Source organism: Typopeltis vanoorti, chromosome 7, assembly GCF_054136105.1.
Source record: "Typopeltis vanoorti isolate ZY-2024b chromosome 7, IOZ_Tvanoo_1.0, whole genome shotgun sequence".
NCBI lineage: Eukaryota > Metazoa > Arthropoda > Arachnida > Uropygi > Thelyphonidae > Typopeltis > Typopeltis vanoorti.
Window position 1 is genome coordinate 77,195,348 of NC_143555.1, and position 20,564 is coordinate 77,215,911.

General features: G+C 34.9%; 1 protein-coding gene across 2 annotated transcripts in view; it reads right to left on the minus strand.

Annotated features, from left to right (window-relative positions):
• LOC150104795 (TBC1 domain family member 1-like) overlaps nucleotides 1-20,564 on the minus strand; it is a 533,214-nt gene that overhangs the window by 201,696 nt on the left and 310,954 nt on the right. For both annotated transcript variants that reach the window (XM_090395359.1, XM_090395357.1), the window contains one exon: nucleotides 14,978-15,234. In XM_090395359.1, coding sequence (XP_090251485.1) covers nucleotides 14,978-15,234 — 257 coding nt within the window. The remainder of the gene's footprint in view (nucleotides 1-14,977; nucleotides 15,235-20,564) is intronic.

Consider the following 20,564-nt stretch of genomic DNA (forward strand, 5'->3'; position numbering starts at 1 on the left):
GGAAGAAGGAAAAGAAACAGTGTTATCAATTGCAAAAGACACTCTAGGTTCCAAACCCAAAATAAACAAACAGTGGATAACTCAAGAAATCATAGCTACCATAGAAGAGAAAAGAGAGGCCAAGATACTTGTAAACCAACAAAACAATGAAGAGAATAGAGAAAAATACAGAGCACTAAAAAATAAAGTTGATAACCTATGCAAAAAAGCCAAAGAAAAATGGTTAGAAGAAAAATCTAAGAAATGCCAAGAAGCATACCAACAAAACAACCTAAAAGTCTTCCATGATACTGTAAGAGAAATTACAAAGGAATTCTCAGCAAAAGCAGTAACAATGATAAACAACAAGATGACTGAAACCAGGAATATTGAATATATAAGAAAAATCTGGTCAAACCATTTTAAGACTATCTTCCACCAAGGAAACAAAACTACAATGCCACCAATAGAAGAAAATAATGATCACCCAAAAATTTTACAAGAAGTTAGATATGCAATAAAACAGATGAAAAACAATAAAGCACCAGGCAGTGATACTATCCCTACTGAACTGTGGTCATATGGAGGCAGCATATCAATAGAATATTTAACAACCCTATTCAATAAAATACTACAAACAGGAGAGATTCCAGATGACTGGAGAACTGGAAAGATCATCTCAATATACAAGAAAGGAGACAAAAGAGACTGCAGAAATTACAGACCAATCAATTTACTCCCTCACACCTATAAAATATTCATAAGAATTATACAAAATAGATTAAAAAACACCTATGAAGAAATGATAGGCATAGAACAAGCTGGTTTCCGAGGAAACTATTCAACAATAGACTAAATTTTCACACTACACCAACTAGCAGAGCTCGGCTGGGAAGACCATAAAGAACTATATTGTTGTTTTGTGGACTTTAAACAAGCTTTCGATAACATCAACAGAGAAATCCTTCTTAAAATTCTACCAGAAAAAGCAATAGACAAATATATAATACAGTTTCTAATAAAATATTACTCTAAGACAAATGCAATAATTAAAAAGGACACACTCACAACAGAATCCATAGAGATCCAAAAACGAGTAATGCAAGGATGCCCATTATTCCCATGCCTATTCAACATATATCTAGAAGAAGTTGTAAAGAAGGCAATAGACAATGAGCCTGGAATCAATGTCAATGGTTTAAACATAAATAATATCAAATATGCAGATGATCTCGTCCTTCTTGCAAGAAATGAACTACAAAAGTTGATCAACAAGCTAAATGAAACCTGTAAAACATATGACATCACAATAAATATACAAAAGACAAAAGTGATGAAAATAGGGAGGAACGGAACTACCATCTCAGCCACCCTAAACGGAGAACAAATAGAACAAGTAGATAACTTCATATACCTTGGATCGAAACTAACAGAAACAATAGATGAACTCAAAACAATCAAACACAGAATAGCGAGAGGATGGACCACCATGGGAAAATTACAGAAAATCTGGAAAACAAACAAGATATCTAAGCAACTCAAAATCAAATTATATGAAGCAATAATTATTTTACTTCTGCTCCATAGATGACCAACAGTCATCTATGGAGCAGAAGCGTGGACAGTTAAAAAAAGAGAGGAAGAAAAACTGCTGGCATTTGAAACAAAATGCTTAAGAAAAATAAATAGAACAAGTTAGATAGAAAAGAAAACAAACATCACAGTCAGACAAGAACTATTGTATAAAAAAACAATAATAGAAAAAATTAGAAAACAACAACTGAGATGGTTTGGACACACTGTACGCATGGACTCAGACAGACTTCCTAACGTCCCAATCAATACTTTTCCAACTGAAAAAAGAAGACCCAGAAGACCCAGAAGACCAAGAATTACCTGGCTGAAATTAATAAAGAACATCTCGGGATGCAGAACATATAAGGAACTTTTTCGAACAGCAAGGAATAGAAAAGACTGGAAGATCCTGCTCAAGAGAAGACTCGACACATCTTAGACGGAAGAGAAGAAGAAGACTTGGACTACGTGCATTAGCTCACGCTAGTAGTTGCCTATACTTTTATAGTTTACTATACTATATTCAGTATGAAACTCTCTGATTCCAATCTTTGAGTTCCTTAATTGGTTTTAAAACAATGTGGGATTTAATATCCCCTTAATTTAAATAATGTTTATATCGCCGAAATGAAGCCTATTGGCTCTTTATATTTAAGTAACTTAATGGGTGCACCTTTTTGACAACTCGTATAGCAGAGAATATAAGTTCTTTTCGCTATACCCTTTGGTATTAATTTGGTCTAGCTACTCACTGATGAAGCATCAAAAAAGGCTGAAACCAGTCTGGATACTGACCTCCCACCATAATGTAATAACAGCATACATTTCCTAGGAAATGTGTTTTACATTATGGAAAAATACCAAGAATAGCAATCAGAACTTTACTACCTTTGCTGCGAGTTGCCAGAGTTTGTACACGCTAGTAGTCGCCGATACCTTTATAGTTACTATACTATATTCAGCATGAAACTCTCTGATTCCAATCTTTGAGTTTCTTATTCGGTTTTAAAACAATGTGGGATTTAATACCCCATTAATTTAAATAAAAGAACTCAGTTCTTCTCCCTCTTTGCTTTTCCATCTCCTACATCACAGTTCCACCAATACAGCAAACTGAATTTCATCTTCTCTGGAAAAAATGTAAAACTTCATGCCTGGCTACATTCAACTAAGATACCCACTGTAAGCAGTACACACCCTTAAGTAGTCAACACGTCCTTACTAACCACTCTCTTAGACAACTTACAAATGTGGCCCCTTGTTTCCCTCTTACTGTCCATGTATTGAAAAATTTCTTTTGTATCAATCTCATAGACTCTCATTTAGTAACTTATAAGTTGTTATCATATCCCCTCTCCTCTGCCTGTCGGCTAAACTCTACAATCTACGATCCCTCAATCTATCCTCATATGGAACATTCCAGAAACCTGTCATGAGCTTCATCACTCATCTCTGAATTCTTTCTACCACCTCCAGGTCCTCTATAAATGGAGGTAACCAAATTTGTGCGCAGTAGTCAAAATGTTGCCAAATCATAGCCTCATAAAGAGGGATAATAACTTCCTTATCTTTACTTGTCAATGTGTTCTTCAACATCCAAGTAATCCTCTGAGCTATTTGGTTAATTTTTTGCAATATGTCCTCTGAATTTCAAATTTCTATCCAACATCACTCCTAGATACCCATCATCATCAATTTCCTATCATCCAGTACAACCAATATGATAGAAAGTATGTAACCCTTTTATACCAAAGTGCATTAATTTACAACGTTACATTGACAACCATTGTCCTTTGCCCACACCGCCAATTTATTTAAGTCATCCTGCACAATATCTATATCACCTTTATCAATTATTGCTCTCCCAAGTTTGGCATAATCAGCAAACAACTGACTATATCCCCCTCAAATCTTCTGCTATATCATGAATGTACAAATTAAGGAGTAGTGGTGTCCTAGTACAGAGCCCTGGGCCACTTCACTAGTTAAGTCCTTGATTCCACACCATTCCACACCACCCTCTGATATCTGTTTATCAGCCATTCCCCCCTATCCATGCCACCAGCCTCATATTCATTCTCATTTGCACCAACTTACGTAATAGTTTTTCTATGTGGTATTCTGTCAAATGTCTTTGCAAAGTCAAGCATTATCATGGTGTAGTCATTTCCTTTATCCAATTCTGCTTCACCTTATTGTAAAATGTGAATAAATAACTGAGGCAGGACCTACCTTTTACAAAGCCATGCTGCCCCCTATAAAGTGTCATATTCCTATTGTTACATCGTTACTTTTTTCTATTATTTCCTTATCCTTCTTGTGCCTACTAAGCTTAAATCTCTAACCTATCTCTCTGGCGCCATTTCTCCTTTCGGAACTCTGACAAAATTTGTTTGATTTAGCTGCACCAGTCAGAGTCCTAGAACAGAGAAATTCTTGCTCAAAGAAACCTTCCCAGAGTTCAAATATTACCTAATCTTGTTCAAGTATTAAGTGCCTATAAATATTTCAACATTGCAGTCATGGCCTTAACTTTCTAAACTTCCCTTAATTCCCCCTTATTCATAAGTCCGAACTTTTGCGAGTGGTAAAATCAGTCTCATGCTCAGACAAACTCAGGCTTACATAGAAAAAACATGTTTATTAAATATCAAATTGCATACAAATAGACTTCCACACATCAAAGTATGTCATATCAAAATACTAGTTCACTAGCTAAGTGGTAAAGGAACATTCTAATTATCAAACACACTATTTACATCTCTAGGTTAAAAGATACACACAGATCATAAAACACTAGTTTAATATCTAAACAAAAGTTCGCTAACAAAATTCCATTCGCATTTTAGAGTGCTGCATACTCTCAGGCTACTAGTCCAATATAGTTAACAAGTCACTGAGCACAAAGTCACTTAAAAGTTCTCTTTCCTTTCAATTAGAAATCTGTTCTTCTCTCTTTTCTCCAATACTAATTATTACATGAATAAGAAAATTTCTATACATTACCATCGTCTTGAGAGGTCATCATGCTCCTTTCGTCCGTCCTTTGTAGTCAGATGTCTTTCTGCTTTATCTAGTCATGTCCACGTGGAGCTCTGATCGACACAAGTGGCCATTCCTTGCTTTTGCCAGACTAACGCTCATCTAGCGGATCATCGTTGTCAGCTCTGTCGTCCTTCAGGGGGGAACTTTCCGCTGTCTCGCATCAGTACTCTTACGATGGTCTGAGTTGGTGGATGCCGTTATCTCATGTATAGCATGCCTGACTCCTTCAGTTAGCAACCAGGAAGGAGATTGTCATCCGGCGATGTCGATCGGTCAGCACTGCTGGTCCACATGAGAAAAATCAGAACAGGAAAAAAAGGGGACTTCAAACCTGAGTGAACTCACTTTTATTGCCCTTCATAATGCCCTCTTGTCATATCGGAGGATCTCTCATCGTGCTCTCCTATTCGCCCTTACTTGGTTGTGTCACACTCCTGCTCCTTGAAGAGCGCTCTTTTTGCTGAATGCGAGTTCAGCTCGCCTTCCATGAACGCTTTTGCTTTGGGCGTTATGTCATCGTAGGCAGCTAGCTAGCAACCTTTGTACCTTTGTTCGCACTTAGACATACATTCTTACACAGAGCATATTTAAAATACCAACATTTTCTTAACAATACAATTTTACGTAAACATATAAATTTCATTTCTACTTTACTTCTTTCTAGGGTAATTCTAACATATTTTTCTTTTGCTTTTTGACTAAAAGTACAAGTATTTCTAGTTCAGAATTTTGTTTCTTGTTAAATTCTGACTGAACGACCCTTTTGATAAAAAGGTCCTCATTCAGGATCTAACATTATCCACCCATTGTTGAATTTTTCTTTTAACCAACTTTTCCAATGCTTCACTCTGTAGATAATAATTGGTCTGTAGTTTGTTACTTCTGTCTTAGAGCCACCTTTATGTAACGGAACTATCTTTCCCTCTTTCTGCTCTCTTGGAACTGTGCCAGAGCTGAGATAAACTGAACAACTTCAGCAGAGACACTGCCAGTTCATTTGCACATTCTCATAGGACATGAGCTGACATACCATCCAGGCCCACTGTTGTATTCGCATTGATATTTTTCAATATACTATACTGAGTACCTCCAGATCATCTACCTCAATTCTCACATCAGTCTGTCATGTCAGTAACTGCAAAGGCACCATCATCATCATCAAATTCCTGACATGTACCCTCGACAGGATGTACAGGATACGATACTACTACATGAAAAACTTACATCACCACTAATTTCCTATCTACAATTTTCCTCCAAATCAATCTGTTACCTGTCTAGACTCAACATTATCAGATCTTATATTTCTGTCTTCTAAGGAACTTTTTACTCTATAAATCAACCTATATCTTGGTCTTCCTCTGGGTTATTTTCCTGCCAACCTGGCAGAGAACACTTCATTTGCTAATTTTCCTCTTCCATTCTGTTTAAGCCATCATGCCACCTGAGATTAGCTCTGCTAACACATTCCTGGATGCCAACAATGTAAAGTTCTTTCCTAATATCCTCGTTTTTAATATGATATTGCCATTGATGCCATCTATTCACATCCCTAATCTTTCCCAGGACTCTCATATCTGTGGTCTATAGTCTTTGTTCAAGTGTTTTATTTCTAACCCAGCTCTCAGATCCATAAGTTAAAATTGGCTCGAACACTGCATTTTATACAGTTAATTTAGTCTAACTAATTTTTATCTTATTCCATACAAATTTATTCAGTTCACTTCCAACTTCCAACAGAATCAGCTTTGTTGATTCTGTTGTCTATTTCCATATTTAATTTAACATCTTCACTAAAAATCGTGCCTAATTAGCTAAAATTTTACTTGTTCTATAGGTTCTCCATTCACAGTGCAGTTTATATTTTCAATGTTTCTGCCAATTTTCATTATCTTTGTCTTGTTATTGCTGATTTTCATACTAAATTTATTACAACAGTTATTCCATTTAGTCAGGGAATCTTGCAGACTTGTAGCAGATTATTTAGAAGTATAACATCGTCTGGATAAAGCAAAGAGCTAATAATAACATTTCCAATTTTGATATCAGGTTTAATACCACTTTCCTTCATAATATGATCCATATAGATAACAAATAATAGAGGGGATAATGTACATTCTTGTCTGACACCAAACTTAACATTAAACCATCTTCCTGTACTTCCTTCAATTCTAACTGCTGACTTACAACTCAAATAAAGACGAAGTATTGCTTGCACCATTGACACCATACAACTGTAGTGTTTTGAATAGCATTTCTCGACACCATGTCAGGTGCTTTTTCCAGATCTACAAAACTTAAATAGAGATCTTTTGTTATAGTCTCATGATTTCTCAACTATTTGTTATAGAGTGAAAATCTGATCCTGACAGCTTCTATTTGGCCTGAATCCACCTTGTTCTTTATCAAGCTTCCCTTTCACTTCTTCCCTTGTAATTCTCTCATTCAGTTTATTTCCCTTTTTGTATATGGGTACTATGAGAACTCTACCAATCATCAATCATTTGGAATTTGTCCCTCTGTCCAGGTCTTCTGAGCTATGCAGTGCAGCCACTATAAGACTTTTACATCTCCACACTTGAGCATTTCTGGTCGAATGTCATCTAATCCTTCTGCCTTTCCATATTTCATTTCAGGCTATTGATGACTTTTTCTACTTCAAGTATGGATATGTATTCTTGATTGCATTCATGTTGAGTGTTTTTTTACCACTGTGTGCTGCCTCTGCTTGTTTCATTTAGCAATTTTTCAAAGTAATTACTCCATACATCAGGGATATCTTTTTCTCCAGTTTTCATATAACCTTTATCATCTCTAATTCCTTTTACAGCATGCTTTCCTTCATTTCTGAGCTTTTTCAACAACCTCCAGAATATCTTGCCACTTTCTTGATATTTATTTTCTATGTTCTTGCCATAGCTACTTTTACGTAGTGTTTAGTTTTCTTGCATTTGTCTCTGTATTCTCTAAGAGCACAAAGTTAACTTATTTGCCAGGAACTTTTGATATGCTTTCTTCTTTTCCTTCACTGCCTCTTTAACTTCCTGTGTCCATCCACCATGGAGTTCTGATTTTTCTATCTTTGCAGACAACCTCACTACATGCCTCTCTGGCTGAATCAATCAATGTTTTCTTCAGGGCTTGCCACTGAATCTTCAAGGTTTGGTTCCTGTTCTCAAACTCTTTCATTTTTTTCTTGAATAAGGTTTGTATATTTTAGTCTACAGTTCACATCTGAGAGTTGCTCAACTTTTATTCGTTTTAAAACTTTTTTACATGTTCTTCTTTTCAATATGAAATTCAATTTTATTCTGCTCAAGACTAAATGGTGATCACTTCCAATTTCAAATCCTCTATACACTCTAGTGTCCTGCACCAGGGAGAAAACATCACTATCAACAATAACATAGTCAATGAGACGTTTCTTATTCCTTGCCTCTTCTCTCCATGTGAATTTGTGCACATTTTTATGTTGGAATATTGTGTTAGTAATAACCAGTCCATGTCCTGAACAGAAATTCAACAGGTATTCGCCATGATTATTAGCTTTGCTCTTTTCTCCAAATTTTCACAAAATATTTTTGTATGTCTGACAATCATTTCCTACTCTGCTATTTAGATCCCCCAACTAGGACCAACTTTTCCTTTTTCATTGTGTCAGTTGCTTTCTCTAAAGCCTCAAAAAATTCCTCCACTTCTACCTTAGTAGAACCTTCTGTGGGACCATAGGCAGTAAGTCTCATTGTCCAGTTCCCCAATCTGATATTTGCCCATGTCACTCTACTTGATAATGGCTGCCATTCAAGAAGATTAGCCTCGTATTTAGTGTTGAATACTATAGCTACTCCTTTTCCTTGATTGTCATTGCCCGAATATAACATTTTGTATTTATTGCTCAGAAAGAGATCACTAATTTTTGTTTTTTTTTGTTTCAATCACCCCTATTATGTCGATCTGGTATTTATCCAATTCCTCAGCTAGCTCCATTTTCTTTGCCATTCAGGCTTCGTTTGTTGACAGTACCAATCATGAACTCTGGTGATGTTGAGTTGGGGTGTGTTTCAGGATTTATTCCAGTAGCTGAAACTATAGAACTTTCAATTAAGCTGAGTGAAACAAGAGGAAAGTAAGATGCCAGTGTTCTGAAATGCTCAGCATAAAGTGAATACTATGGATACAGTATTCACTTTATGAGGCTCATTCATGAACCACTCATCTTGATTCACATTAACTGTTATTGTACTGATTCACAACACTGTATGAGAACAAAAGAAAGAAAATTTAAGTTATTGATGTTTTATTGGATTTTAAACCTGCAAGCATCCAGCAAACAAAATAGTTATTATAGAATAGAAGGCTAAATCATGTAATTGTAGAAAAATTCAAAACTGTAATGGCCAAAAGAACTAACATCCTATCATAGCAACCTCTAGAACTGAATATAAGGTAGTCTACAGCCAATGGGCTGAGCATGACCTTAAAATGACTATCTCCCAGCATCAATTTTGGGTAAATTAATGCAAACTTGAGGTTCAGGGTATGCATTCTGATGTCAACTTCATAAATAGTTTCTTATGCTCTTAATCACTTTTATATAATACTGTAGTTTGCTAAGTTAAGGGTATAATAAATCCCTCATTATTTCAAAGCCGAATAAGAAACTCGAAGATCGAAAAGAGTCGAATAGTAAAGTATGTAAGTTTGGTTCACTTAAACCTTGGTATTATCCAGGTCTACCTACTCACTGATGAGACCTCAATAAAGGTCGAAACTGGTCCGGGTAGTGACCTTCCCTCATAATGTAAAACAGTAATACATCTCCTAGGAGCTGCGTTTTACATTATGAGAAAATATTAAGGACAGTGATCGAAACTTGCTCCACCTTTGCTCCAAGTTGCCCTAGTTATGTACTACCAAATGTTGACTTATGCTTGGACTTGCTGGAAGTTCTTCAGCATGAAACTCTTAGATTTCTATCTTTGAGTTTCTTATTCGGCTTTGAAATAATGAGGGATTTATTATCCCCTTAACTTAATTTACACCACCGAAAAAAATAGCCTCTTGGCTCTTGACTATAGTTTGCTGTTACTTAATCCTCTGTGAAGGAGAGAGTATCCAATGCATAGTCCTTTGGTCCTGACTTGCTACAATAATCGCATAATTATTTATGCTAATAGTCTTTCCTGTTTGTCTGATTATAGGAAAGAGAACTGTTATATTTTCCTGACTGGACAAGAATATATCACAATGGAGTTTGTTCTAAAGGACAAACTAATTATGATTGATCCTGCAATGAATGGAATTCTCTTACTATTAGCAATCAGTTATCAGATGTGATATATTCCCATTATAGTCCCAGTGACTTACACATAATCTATACAACCTTGTGGATTTCACAACACAGAGCCCCCAGTGTTGATATCCAAATGACCTCTAACCAATAGGTAGGTTATCACCTACTGGGAAGAGGTATGTTAACAGCAAGTGCTCCAAATTGCAAAGGCACCATATGGATGATATGCCCTTGTAAAGTGATCACTTAGCAACTGAACTATTTCTTCTGCTTCTGTCACTTTCCTACCATTGGCACTGAGTAAAGTTTTCTTTCCATAATCATTTTCTCTCAAAATCATCTGATTCAACTTTCCTTACCATACTTGTTACTTCTTGCTTGTGCTTTATATTGCCCATGAGCATGCTGATCACCTTTTTGTTTACATTCCTTCCATAATTTTTTTTTTTTTTTTTTTTTTTTTTTTTTTTTTTTTTTTTTGCAACCTCCTGCTTTATATTGCTACTCATCAACCTAATTCCTACTTGGTTTATCCTTCTGATCTTGGGTATGCAGTCAGATACTGCCTCACTCAAACAATTTTTGACACTTCCCATGTACTAATGACATTCATTCCATATAGCTTCTTATGCCAATGCACTACTTCAAGTTGCTTCCTAAGCTGATTATAATCGCCCACTTTGTAATTCCACATAAACCCTTTCTTGACTGAAAATTCTGCATGTTTAGCAACCTTCCAAGATAAGACTGCATGGTTACTTTTCCTGATTGAAAGTGGAGTTGCTACTGTACTTATAGATAGAAACTTCTGATGCTATTACTAGATCTAACACTGTCAAACCACTGGTCCTCTCCATCGCATGCTGTCTCAGATAATTATCCCTTAGTAACTGTATAAATTCCATTTCTATTTTGCATTTGCCCTTTCCTCCTTTCAATCTATATCCCCTTAGTCAAAGTCTCCCGTGATAATTGCTTGGCTTGCATTTATTGCTAAACTGCCAATACATGTTATCCACATCTACTTCTGGACCCAGGGTCTACAGTAGCAACCAACAATACATTTTGTCCTATTGGCCTCTATCTCTCAATAGACAGTCTCAAATGAACCATTTCCCTCAGATTTACAATCTTCTTTAACTTCTATTTTTGTTGGTTGAAGTTTTTCAGCTATCATTAATAATATCCCTCCTCCTGCTCTATTTCCTCTGTCTTCTCTGAAAATACAATATCCGTTACATACTAGATCGTGACAACAAATGGTATTTGTTGTCACGATCTGTGGTTCACGCTCACTCTATCCGAGGTCTGAAGTGGGTAAATTTTTAATAAACAATGACCAAACTTGATTTAAAATCAAACCTTGGCTTTTGTTGCATTGTGTAGGAATTTTAATCATATTTGCTGCCTCTTTGAATTTTCTTGTGAAACAATTCTTATCAATATAGGACATGTTTGTTCTATCCCAGAGTACATCATGAGTGGCAGAAGCTGTGTGATATGCTAAGCCAGATTTATGTTCTCTCTTCTTTTGTACGTCCTTTTGATATTTGCTCATGCAGAACTTCTTTGATGTTCATAATACCAACAAATGAACTTATTTTTTCATAATTTCTTATAGTTTGTGCCCCTGAAGATGTTAATCTTACGACTAACGAAACTTGTTGGGTTATTTTTAGTACTTGTTTAGTATTTAAAAAACAGTTCCCTAATAAACATGTGGTCACAAAACCGGAATATTTCTATTAAACTTCTTAACCACAGAAACCTATGCATGAATAAAGATTAATGATATCTCTAGGCTTGCAAACAGATCACTAAGGTTCTATTGTATCATCTTTGGTGTGTTCTATAAAGTGTGTCATGTTCTTTACAAAAGAGGTCATTTTGCTGATATTGGGGTTTACTAGGTATGCTAAATTGAATAGCAATGAAGTTGGAAAATACCTTGAATCCACAATGGGTCTCAGAGGCAGTAGAGTTTGCAATTTGATGATGTGAAACAAGAATTTTCATGGAACTAGTTGAGCAGTCAATGAAGTAGTAGTAGTTGCCAATATTCATGTGGATGAATACTGGCTAAACATATCTAGTCCACACAGATAAGCTTTGTGCATGATTGGTGTACCTCCTGCAATAAATCTCGACTCCATGGAGGTCTGATGTTAATAATAGTTAATAATATCTATTTGTACTCTATGAATGTAATCTCACTATGAGTGTCATGAGCAACCCAAGTGATTATAGAAGATTTTATTGCACCTCTTTTGCAGTGATGCAACCTCTCTTAGATCAGATGAAAGAGTGAAGATTTTTTCTTTCTCTCTCTTGCTCTAATTAACTGAACAAAAACAAGTGGCTTAAAATTTGGTAGATATGAAAAAACACACTGAGAGCAAATTTCTGTTTAATAATTATTAAACAGAATTAATTATAAGACTTATAGATAAACTGACCATAGATTTTTAATTCATACGTATGTTTTTACAATACTGCCTACCGGTTTCGCTAGTAACTGACTAGTTTTTTCAAGGCTTGCACAGTACAAAAAATTGATAAATGCAAAAAAAGGTTTAAGAATACAAAAAACGTTAGTACCTATTAGGTAGCTAAGGTAACGTGTTCGCGTGACATGTCTGTATGAAATGTGAACATGAACACGCATTACATGCAAATGCATAATATGATTATTTGCGTACTGTAGTTCTGTTGAACTGAGAGAATATAATTAGATTTTTCCAAGTATCGTTCAGTATGGCCCCTTGATTTCTCTTTAGGTTGCTGCCTGTACGTACCACTACTGCCGCTTCTTTGAATAATCGATGCATGTAATCATCAACTACGTAGGGCACAGAGCTGTTATCTCTATAGTGTGGTTCAAAGTTGAAAAATGATGTGCTAAACTGGAGATTATTCTGTTGTGATTTACATCGCCAACATGTTCTTTCTGTCTTATTTCCAAGCTTCTTGAAGTTTGTCCAATGTAGGAAAGACCGCACGTGCATGGAATATTATACACACCTTGAGATTTATAAAATGAAACACTGTCCTTAGGAGATCTTAGAACCTGTCTGATGCTAGAAGTTGGTTTAAATACAACCCTGATGTTATGGGCTTTTAACAATCTCACAATTTTGGTGGAAATTGAACTCATAAAGGGGATGACTGCTGTTGAAATTTGCTGGGAGACTGTTCTTTCTTGTTGGTTATCTTTGTATAGAAATTTTTTGATGATGTTTCGAGGATAACCATTTTGCGATGTTATAACGATTTGGGACAGTTCTGTCTGAACTTATTCATCATCGGAGATAAAGTTTCTGACTCGATTTCTCAACATGTGGATGATGCTCTGTTTATGCGACCTATGATGGTTTGAAGAGTAATGTAGATATCGTCCAGTGTCCGTAGGTTTTTTGTAAATGTACAGTTTGAAATTGTTATCTTGTCTTGTAACTAGTATGTCCAAGAAGTGTAGTTATTCGTTTGTTTTCTACTTCTAGAGTAAATTTGATTTTATTGTGGAGTGAGTTGATTCTACTGACAAACATATGTAGGTTTTCCATGTTGTCATATGATGAAGATATCATCCACATATCTCCACCATATTGAAGGTTTAGGAGTAATATTGGTGAAGATTTCATTTTCAAATTTCTCCATGAAAAGGTCTACACATGATGATGACAGATGGCTGCACATGGCTAGGCCTTCTAATTGTTGGTATACCTTTTTGTTAACTTTGAAGAAATTTGATTGTAGGCAGTGCTTGAACATCTTTGTAATATCAGCAGGAAAGAGATCTTTGATAATATTCATGACTTCTTCTACTGGTACATTTGTGAATAAGGATACTATGTCTAGACTGGCCATTATGTCTGTTTGTGTTATCTTCATATTTTTAAGTTTGTCAACAAATTGTTGAGAATTTTTAATGTAGGAGTCCGTTTGTCTGATTTTTCCCTTTATTTTGGGGGAGGACCTGCCATCTACAATCGGACAAAGTGGCACTTCTTCCTTATGCACTTTAGGCACTGTAATGGGATGTGAGGATTTAAGCTTTCTTTTTAGTTCTTCAGGAAAAGTATTCATGTTACACATCAGGAAGTTTGTCTCATTATGGTTCTTCATGGTAGGATCTTAATATGATTATCTTATCTTATCAAAAAATGTTAGTACCTAACAGGTACTAACATTTTTTGTATTCTTAAACCTTTTTTGCATTTATCAATTTTTTGTACTGTGCAAGCCTTTAAAAAGCTAGTCAGTTACTAGCGAAACCAGTAGGCAATATTGTATGAACATATGTATGAATTAAAAATCTATGGTCAGTTTATCTATAAGTCATATTTTTTTAACATTTTATGACCAAAAATATGTATAATTCAAACAGAATTAATTATGTTTAATAATTACTTTAATGCCACAATTATATACGACATGAAGTCCTTTGGTTCAGTGTTTTATTCCAATACTTGTCACTAATAGGCAATGTGAAATTGCACTTTTTTCAATTAAAAAAAAAATAAAAAAATTTCAGTGACTCAGGAAAGTGGATTGGACTGATTTTATTGTAATCCATTCCAAAAGAAAAGTCACATATAGATATCAAAATTAAACAAAATCACATATGTATACCATGTGGATGTTGATATTAAAACAAAAGAATGCCATAGTAAGATGCATCATGTTAAGCAGACATCTACTGCATCATTGTCTAACCATCTGTTTCCATCAAGATAGCTTTTAAAATAATCCTCATAAATTTTCAGAGAGCTATACAGTCTGAAAAGGGGTTTTACAAATACTACATCAGTGAGATTGGAACCTACCAAAGCAATAACTTTAGCTACTCTGCCACACACACACACACACACACCATTTCCAGAAACATAACCATGGTTTAAATGTAATAAATGTAAGGATGACTGTATGATGGTTTACGGGAAGCAGCACTTTCCAAATACTTTTTTTTTTCAGAAATGCAAACTTAAAGCTAGACAGAATCTGTAAATATTATACATTTCAAAATAACTCTAATAAACCATATTATATTAACGTAAAAATGTTAAAATTAAAGAAAATGCTTACATATTCATTATTGGATTTTTATTGCGTTGAACATTATCTAAATTTTTTGGTTTTTTTTCTGTACTAATTTTTCTTAATGTCTCTTTTTGAACTTCTCTAGAGGTACTGATTGTTGAACTTCGTGGTCTCTGTGAATATGGAGACACTCTTCCAGTTGACCCAATGTCACTGCCATCATAACTTCCTTCTCTATATATAGCTTTTTCTGAACAGGCTTTGTCTTTTCCACTTTCACCAGCAATTTCTGAAAGAGTATACTGGAAAGGGAAAAAAATGTTCTTGAATTTGCAATGTAACAATCCTTTCAGGAGTAAGTTTTTCAGTAATGCGTAGTATTTATGAAGTGAGTTTTTTAAGAATATGGAAGTTTGTTAAAAATATATAACATATAAATGATATTATATTTTGATAAAAATGAATATTTTATCATGAGTTCCTCTGTGTGTGTGTGGGGGGGGGGGAATTACACATCAGTAAGTTACCTAAAAATATAACACTTTAGTATGAGGGCATAGTATAAGGATATCGTAATGGAAGTAATACTTCCATTATGATAGCTTTCCACACAACAAAAGAGATGTCAGTGAAATAAAACACAAAAGGTGAGTGGTCTGAAGTCTTTGCTTTATTTTCACTATTTTATAATGTAAATTCCCATTCCTTTCAACAAATTTTTTCCACTGTGTAAGAAAGTTTCATTGTTATGGCTTTTTCAAAGCCATAACAATGAAACTCTTAACTGTTTTTGGAATAATTTTTGTAACCTGTTTAATCCTTTTCAAAATGGATACCCTTGAGGAAATCTTCAATTTGGACCATTAACCGGTTGGTCTTGTACAACATATAGCCTCTCCCAGTCAAGTCAACCCCGCTTTTCCATGGCTATGCTCTGTTTCCATAAATGGGACTCTGGTAGGGAGAGTAACACCTTATAAACATATCTCCCCCTCCCTGGTTGGAGGAAATACCACTACCACCACCACCACCAGATCTTTAGATGGTAGATGTAGTGTTCAGAGGTAAAAATGCGATTTTATATTTTCACACAGGTCATTCAAGTGAAGCAGGATGGCCAGGGGCATTGTCAATAACTAAGAGGACTTTAAATGTAAGATTATTTTGCTTACAATAGTTTGACTGCCTGACAAAAATAACTCTTGAACCAGTCCTCAAAGCTTGCATGACTCATGACTTTTAATATGCCTGCCAAATTACAGGAAGTGGTGCTTTGTTGCAACCACTTAAAGCCCTCAGATTTAGTGAATAATAAAAAGCCTAGGTTTCAATTTGAAATAGTCTTCGGTGTTTCCTTCCAACAGAAAAATCCAGATTGTAATTCTTCATTTTTAGCTAAGAAAGTTCCAGATAGCATTTTCTTCTAATAATAGCTGGTTTCATCATCATTAAAATTTTTGGAGTTATTGTAATTATTTTCCTCAATTATTATTATTTTTTTAAGCATGGAGGAAATTTGGTGGCTGCATCTTTATTGGCACCTCGCTGCTTCCCCTTGTAATGTATGCATTCCGGTTCAAGCTTTAAACTTTTTAATCTGCCCTCTGCTGGCAGAAAAAAATGTGGTATCCCGTATGAATTTGTTTTCTTTGAGCAATGAAAACAGGCTAAGTGCTTTTACCATTATGTTATTGGTATCAGTTGGAATCCATTTTTGATTGCAGTCTGTGAGCAAGTTATTAAAATATTCTCTATTTTGACCAAAATAGGATCTGTTCCTAGTGCACTGCATACTGAATGATGCTGATACAACTTTACCTTGTTCTGTGTATTCATGAGATTTGGAGATTAAGTCGTACCATAGACTTGTTGAGGCCTAGTGCCATGCTGATGTTTGCCTTGCTTTGACCATTATTAAATTGTTTAATAATGTCAAGTTTCACATCCAAAGTAATAACTTTATGTTTATTCTTATTGGATTTGACTGACGTATTATACAAGTCAAAACCTATTATCTATGAAGAACATTTGCACAAGCAGTGCAAGATGCAACAGGGAAAAGTGCAATTTCACTGAGTGAATTTTGGAAGAATTTTAACATTATGTAAGCTACTGAAAATATTTATGAGTTAGGACAAGAAGTTATGGCTAGTACAATGAGGGCTGAGTGAAAATATCTTCTGCTTTCCAGCACAAATGACTTTTGTTGCTTCGAAAGTAACTTTTGTAATTGTAAGAGAAAGCTATATTCACATTCACTGCTCACTGACACAGATCTTATAGAATTGGAGCACTGGCATTCTCACAACAAGAAAGAAGAAACTGTGACTGAATGAGAGAAGTATGTCTCAAAGGAAATTTCATTAAAGAAACTCGAGCAGATATTATAAAATTTGGAAACTGTTAAACAACAAACTATGGATTCAGATCCAAATGTGCAAAGAAGCATGTTATTTCACCGAACCCTAGAAAATGGAATTAGCTGTTATCATAACTTTTATGAATAGAAAAAAAGGCTATAACTGTTCAGATGATGCTTGACAAATATGTTTTGTAGAAAGTAGCATATGTATTTTTTCACTCATTTTGTAATTCATTTCTCTAACACAAAGGCTTTTTAGCTTACTTGCTCTTCATTATTCTTTATATTTCTATTATATACAGTTAAAATATTTCAAAGGCATAAATTAAGTTTTCTGATGCATGTTCCAAAACATCATGGATGAATTAGAATTTTTCCCATTGGTTTTTAACTTCACTATGTGCAGTTTCAGTATATATAGTACTCGTTGCATGAATTAATCACATATATCGAGGTTTACCTGCATTAGAATTCATATTTATGAATTTATGAATTTAGAGACACATGTTGAAAAGATTATTTTACTGATTAATAACAACTTTATGTTTCGACCCCTGTACTGAGGTCATCTTCAGAAGGATACATGTGTATAAGAACAAGCTACATGCTGTTGTACTCTATACAAGTAAATTACATCTACGTTGTTAACTAATCTTTTTTCTTAGTCTGCCCTCTAGTGGTTGCTATGAAGGTTGTAGATGGGTCCTCCACATTCTTGGAATTGTTAGACTATCATTTTTATTCGGATTCGGATCATGTTTGAGCATTTGACATGCTTGAAACTCAAGGAAATTCAAGGAAACATGTGAAATGCTCAAACATGATCCGAATCTGAATAAAAATGATGGTCTAACAATTCCAAGAATGTGGAGGACCCCCTCTACAACCTTCATAGCAACCACGAAGAAAAATCTCAATACAAGAAGACTTAGTGAAGGTTTTTTTTTTTGTTTTTGTTTTCTTCCTGAACATTCAATAGCAACCTGTACTGTACAAATCCAGAAGATAATCATAATATAACAATATAAACTGTACAATTCCAGAAGAATCCTAGTACGTGAGGACTTTACAGAGTTTATTGTAGTTTTTATTTTATTTTTGTTTATTTTATTTTATTTATTTATTTAATTTTTTTTTTTTTCACTAGAGTGCAGGCTAAGAAAAAAGATTAGTTAACAACGTAGATGTAATTTACTTGTATAGAGTGCAACAGCATGTAGCTTGTTCTTATACACATTTATCCTTCTGAAGATGACCTCAATGCAGGGGTCGAAACGTAAAGTTATTATTTTATTATTAATCAGTAAAATAATCTTTTCAACACGTGTGTTTTGTGTTCCTAAATTCATAAATATGAATGCTGATCACCGTGTAACCTTAAAAGAAAGAGTCTGCATTAGAATTGTTTGGTCATGTTTTATGACTGTTGCTGAATAGTTTAGTCATGAATTCAGCTTATGTACAAATTAAAACTAGCATTTGCATAACACATATTTATATGTATAACTGGCAAGTAACAGACTGATTTGGAGGAAAATTGTAGATAGGAAGTTAGTAATGATGTAATTTTTTCATGTAGTACTGTCATATCCTGTACACCCCTTGAGGGTACATGGCAGGAACAGGAATATGATGATGATATTTATATGTTAGTTATCATTCATTTCAACACTGAGCATTCTTAAGAGCACAAAATTGGAATAAATAAGATGTACTTTATTATCATATTTTGATGTACTCAACATATCATCAGAGCACGGGATTGATTTAAATAATAACATTAAAGACAAACTTGTTAACAAACATATGTCCTAATGAAGTCATTTCCCTTTAAATGTCTTTCCAGCGCAGTTGAAGGAGGTTGCTGAAGTTGTGTATTTTCATTTTATTATGTGAATCTCACCACCACTTTTGAAACTCAGTTCTAGATCCCAAACATGGTGGTTTTTCATGCCATTTCAAGCATCCTGTAACCAGGGTGTTAATCTTGCCAAGCAACTTATATAAATAGTTCCCCAAATCTTGAAAACTCAGAACTGCATTTATTGAGAATATCTATATCTTGGATCACTGATGTAGATTCCACTTTTAATTCCTCCAACAGAATTTACATAAAGTATCAGTAATGAATACAGTAGTGGGAATGGATGGCATGTCAGCCTATGTACTACGTGAATGTGCAAGAGAATTGGCATTGCCTCTGATGAAATTGTTTAATTCTCAGTTCTGGCAGAGTTCCATGGGAGATGAAAGAGGGTAAGATTAGTTCTATTACATAAAGGTGGCTCAAAGACAGAAGTAGCAACCTACAGACCAATTGATATATCAGGAGTGCTACTGGAAAAGTTGGTTAATGGTAAAATCCATCAGTGGAGGATAGGGATACGATACTCTATTATAGTGGATAGCATGGCTTTGTAAAGGGTGGGTTCTGTCTTAGTAATTTATTCACGTGTTATAATAAAATTACAATCGAATTGGATAAAGGAAATGACTACACCATGATACTGCTGGATTTTGCAGAGGCATTTAATAGAATACCACATGGAAAACAAAAGTTGAAGCAAATGAGAATGGATGTGAAGCCAGTAGCATAGATGGGGGGGGGGGCGACAGAGAGATACCAGAATGTAGTATGGTAGAATGGAATCTAGAAGAATGAGGGTAACTAGTGGAGCACCGCAGGGATCTGTAACAGGGACACTATTCTTGAATTTCTATATCAATGATATAGGGAAAGATTTAAGGGGAAATATTCAGCTGTTTGCTGATAATGCAAATCTGAGAAGAGCAACAGTTGATAAAGATGATAAAATCATTCTACAGGATGATTTAAATAAATTGGAATTGTAGCAAAGGATAATTATTATTACGGGCAACTCCAAGTAGTCCTTAGACTCATTGAGGGAGGCCCTAAACATCAAGTCAAGAACGACTATTCAACATCCACACAGCATCTATCATACTTTGCCTTGAACTCATTCACGGTCATGGCACCCACAGCAGACTCTGGCAGCTTATTCCACTCATTCACCACTCTCCAAGTAAAAAACCTAGTTCTAACACCCTTGCTAACCACATTCTTGCCCAGTTTTCATGGATGGCCCTTAGTCTTTCCACCACCAGTCCTGTTCTGAAAAATATCCTCTGAATTAATCTTATAGAAACCCTTCAGTAATTTGAATGTCTCAATCATATCACTCCTTTTCTGCCTATCAACAAATTTCTGCAACCCACAAATCTTCAACCTATTCTCATAAGGTTCATTCC